The sequence below is a fragment of the Athene cunicularia genome, assembly GCF_003259725.1.
Source record: "Athene cunicularia isolate RWA chromosome 15 unlocalized genomic scaffold, athCun1 chr15_part1, whole genome shotgun sequence".
NCBI classification, from domain to species: domain Eukaryota; kingdom Metazoa; phylum Chordata; class Aves; order Strigiformes; family Strigidae; genus Athene; species Athene cunicularia.
In genome coordinates, this window is record NW_020799121.1 from 4,536,941 (window position 1) to 4,540,692 (window position 3,752).

The window sequence follows — 3,752 nt, forward strand, 5'->3', positions numbered from 1 at the left end:
GGGGTGGGCCAAAGGGAATCATTTGTGACTTTGACTGTGAGCCCAGGGAAAGGTGGCTGGGTAGGAGATCCAGGGTGAGACTGGGGAAGAGCAGTAGGGAAGAACATCTGGTAGAAGGTAAGGAAGGCAGAAGGCCCAAAGCTGTAGATGACACAAGGGGCTGGGGGACAGGAGGGATGTAAAGCAGCTGTCACTGTTGAACACTCATTTACAGACATTTATCCCAGTTCATACATACATGGCATTTTTACTGATACTTCATAATTGTCTGCACACACAAATGCAATGCCAAATATTACCCATACATCAGTCTAAATCCCTCCAGCTCCTACCTGACACTTGTGAGGTCTCTCTGAGGTATGCACCTGTTTGATGTGTCCATTCAAGTGGTCTGGCCTTAAAAGAAAATACACATAAGAACACTTAAAACAAATACTAAAAATAAACTTACATTTTTAACCAAAAAAAAAAAGAGAGATCCCAGTGGTGGATCTATTACAAATGTAGTGATATTTAACTTCCAAAGTACCAGATCACCAACAACTGGGACTCTACCTTGGTAAGCACCCTCTCCAACTTGCTAAAAAAGCAGCATTTTCTCAAGAAGAAATTATGACTGAATGATCAGAGAAAACAGGAAATACAAGCTACAATTTTCAAGCCTGCATGTCCCCTTCCAAAATCCTATTTAGATCTTGACAGTCAGGGCACTTTGATTTACAGTTGCTGAATATTTGAAAATCAGGCCCTTTTGGTTTGTGTCGCAAACACAGATATAAGAAGCCAACTTTAAGCACCTCTGTGCAAAAAGACTGACTCTAAACCCAGTTGCTGTGGCACATTTTCCAGCAGCAAGATGAAAAAATACTGTCCTAACTCACAACTTGGTAGGGAGACTGCATTAATACAAATAAAGTGCTCTGAAGGTCCCAACTAGAAGGTGCAATGGAAGAGCAAATTATTACTGAAAAAAAAGTTCAACCATTCTTCACAATCGGTAAAACCTACTTTGAAGAAGAGAGGACTGAATAGCTGCAGATTTTCCTGGTGGGAGTTTCTCCCAGTGGGAAGAAAGCTTTTCATTGTATGAGGCCAAAACTGCTTGGAAACAAGTTCTCCACCCTCTCCTCCCCCAACTTCCCAGCTGCGCCAATGGGAGGGCGCGGGATGGAATTCACGCACTGCAGACAGAAAATAGCCTGAACTTTGCAGTCAGGCTGTTAAACCTGATGCTCCAGCAAGTGGGCTGGGGCGGTGTAACCGGAAAGACTGGTTGGGGTCCCTCTGGGACCCGCAAGCCTAGAAACCCCTCCTGCTGCGCTGCTGAATGAGGGGAAGGACACTCAAAAGAGACATCACGCTTCCAGCTTCCTTTGGCTGCTCCTACGACTGAATACTGCAACTTAAAAGAGTCTCCACTTTTCATTCATACTTCGGTTTTACAAAGTTAGGCAGACAGTTTTGTTGTTTACTTCTATAACAGCATTCCTGCCTGTTCACATTAACTTACTGGGAAAAAGAAAACTCAACATGTATCTTGCACTTTCTCTTGTTGACAACAACCTTTCATACAGCAACAGCAGAAATCTTTAAGTGTGAACAAAAATAATAAAAATTGGCAGACGATCCCAGGTAGCGCTGTAATAAGAAAAACACTTTCACTTCTAGCCACAGATGAAATTTCATTTTATGACTTTCCATCACTAAATCTGCAGTCCCTAATTATTGCCCATTAAAAAAAAAAAAAAAAAAAAAAAAAAAATTCAGTAACAAAGAGTCCCTCTATCAACAAGGGATCTAGCAGGGGCACAATTCCTACGTTTACATAGCCTGGTAGCCTTTTGATTTGTTTTCCTATCTCGATTCTTTCCCTCCTGTTAGAGCAAATCAACTGCTGTAGAAAACCGACTGCTGCTACGAAAGTAACACAATGTACGCATCCCCCTCCCCCCACTACTTCTAATCTCAAAGCGAGCATCAAACTTCCAAAAAAGTTTGAAATTCATTAACTCAAGACTGTAAGATACCACTAACACGACTACGTGTATCAAACTACTTATTAAATTAACTCCCACAAACAGCGACAACAAAAAATCAGCAACATTAAATGCACAGATCTTACGTATGTTGCAGGGCAGAAACAGGATCCCCTTCAGAAGGATGTAAACCCAAAGGACACAAAGATCATGTATTAAAAGATACTTGATGCTGCAGCCTTTGAAATCTCACCTCTTCCTTCACATTTGGGTGATAAAAAACATTACGAACTAAGAGAAATGAAGGGAAGTTAAGAAAAAGAAAATTTAAAATGGATACGAGAAAAATAGTAATCTTGAGATGTATTAATATTTTGCACTTCAACAGCACCTTCAAACTACCTACAAATCAGTAGTCTCCAGACGTTTATGTGAGGTAGGTAATTATTTCACTACCCATTTCACACAAGAGTCATCTGAGGGAGAGACTGATTTGCTCAAGGACACACATACACCAAGCCTGGGACAAAGCTGGGAATGTTACCCAGAAGCCAGCTGACTCCCAGTTCTATGTCTTAATTACTTTTAAACCCTTTCAAGAGACTGTAGAGTACCGTCCCAGCGGAGACGATGGAAGTCTCATTTCTCCAGACATTTTAAAAGTGGAACAGTCAAACTACCCTAAGTACAAATTGCTCCTGTTTCCCAAGGGATAGGAAAGACAACTTCCTAGGTCTCTGTTTGCGTCTAAGGTCCTTCTAAGCACTCTCTTACCTGGAAAAGCCTTTTCCACAGCTCTGGCAGATGTAGGGCTTTCCCACAGAGCCATCGTGAGATCGAACGTGATAGGACATCCTGTCTTTCCGCTTGAACCGTAAGCCACACACTGGACAAGAGTAAGGCTTCTCGCCAGAGTGTGACAGCTTGTGCCGATTCAGGTGGTACACGTCCCGAAAAATCTTGCCACAGATCTCACAGGCCACCTGTTTCCTCGTCCTGCTTCTTTTTCGGGGTGCATCGGGGTCATCCTGACCGGGGACACCGTTTTCACCCAGTCTTGGGGGTGGGATGTCTATGTAGCCCAGCTGCAAGCTCGTCACCCCGTGTTGAGCCTCGTGCTGCCGAAGACGATTAGCATCCGTAAACACTTTCCCACAGAGGCCACAAGGCAGGATACCGGCCTCCCGCAGGCCGCCCGGGGTACCAAACATCATGGAGTCCAAGAGATTGGCTTTGCGGGGACGCCCTCTGCCCCGCTTGGTGCTTAAAGTGGGGGCACTAGCAGCAACGTTCTGGAAGGGCGAGGCGAGCAGCGGTGGGGACAGAGGTCCTGCCACCATGGGCAGGCGGTCCACGCCCTGCAGCACAGGTAGGGAGGACTGGGCAGCAGTGAGCGCAGCCCGCGTGGCCTCGTCTTCGGGCATGCCAGCGATGCCATTGCCATTGGGTGCCAAAGCGGCACCGTTGGTCATGTCAAGAGGGAAGCCGAGGTCGGCAGCCCCCGGACGGAAAAGCATGATGTCGGGGCGTGCGGGGGGCACGAGGATCTGCACGTTGGACTGCTTGATGACCTCCTGGCAGATGTCGATCACGGAGCGCATCAGCAGGAACTTGGCGGCCGTCATGAGCTCCGGGAAGCTCTCCAGCCGCACCACGATGCGCGACGTGTAGGCGAAGTCCAGGATGTCTCCGAACACCTTGGAGCTGATGGTGTGCATCTCCAGCTCCCGCCCGCCCCCGGGGGCCCCGCCGGCCGCCGCCGGGGCCCCTCCGGCC

At 46.9% G+C, this 3,752-nt stretch overlaps 2 protein-coding genes across 3 annotated transcripts in view; one reads left to right on the forward strand and one right to left on the reverse strand.

The window, feature by feature from the left end:
* The window catches only part of PATZ1 (POZ/BTB and AT hook containing zinc finger 1), an 18,988-nt gene that overhangs the window by 14,760 nt on the left and 476 nt on the right, over window positions 1–3,752 (reverse strand). Inside the window, exons 2-3 of the mRNA XM_026859934.1 lie at window positions 2,751–3,745; window positions 333–396 (exon numbers count right to left, since the gene is read on the reverse strand). Of these exons, the coding sequence (XP_026715735.1) occupies window positions 333–396; window positions 2,751–3,745 (1,059 nt within the window). The remainder of the gene's footprint in view (window positions 1–332; window positions 397–2,750; window positions 3,746–3,752) is intronic.
* The window catches only part of DRG1 (developmentally regulated GTP binding protein 1), a 16,563-nt gene continuing 12,880 nt past the window's right edge, over window positions 70–3,752 (forward strand). The window contains exons 1-2 of one of the 2 annotated variants that reach the window (XM_026860002.1): window positions 70–74; window positions 3,462–3,466. The gene's annotated coding sequence lies outside the window, so the exon portion shown is untranslated. Of the gene's footprint in view, window positions 75–3,436; window positions 3,467–3,752 lie in introns of those variants that run through there. The other variant, XM_026860003.1, reaches the window with a different exon arrangement.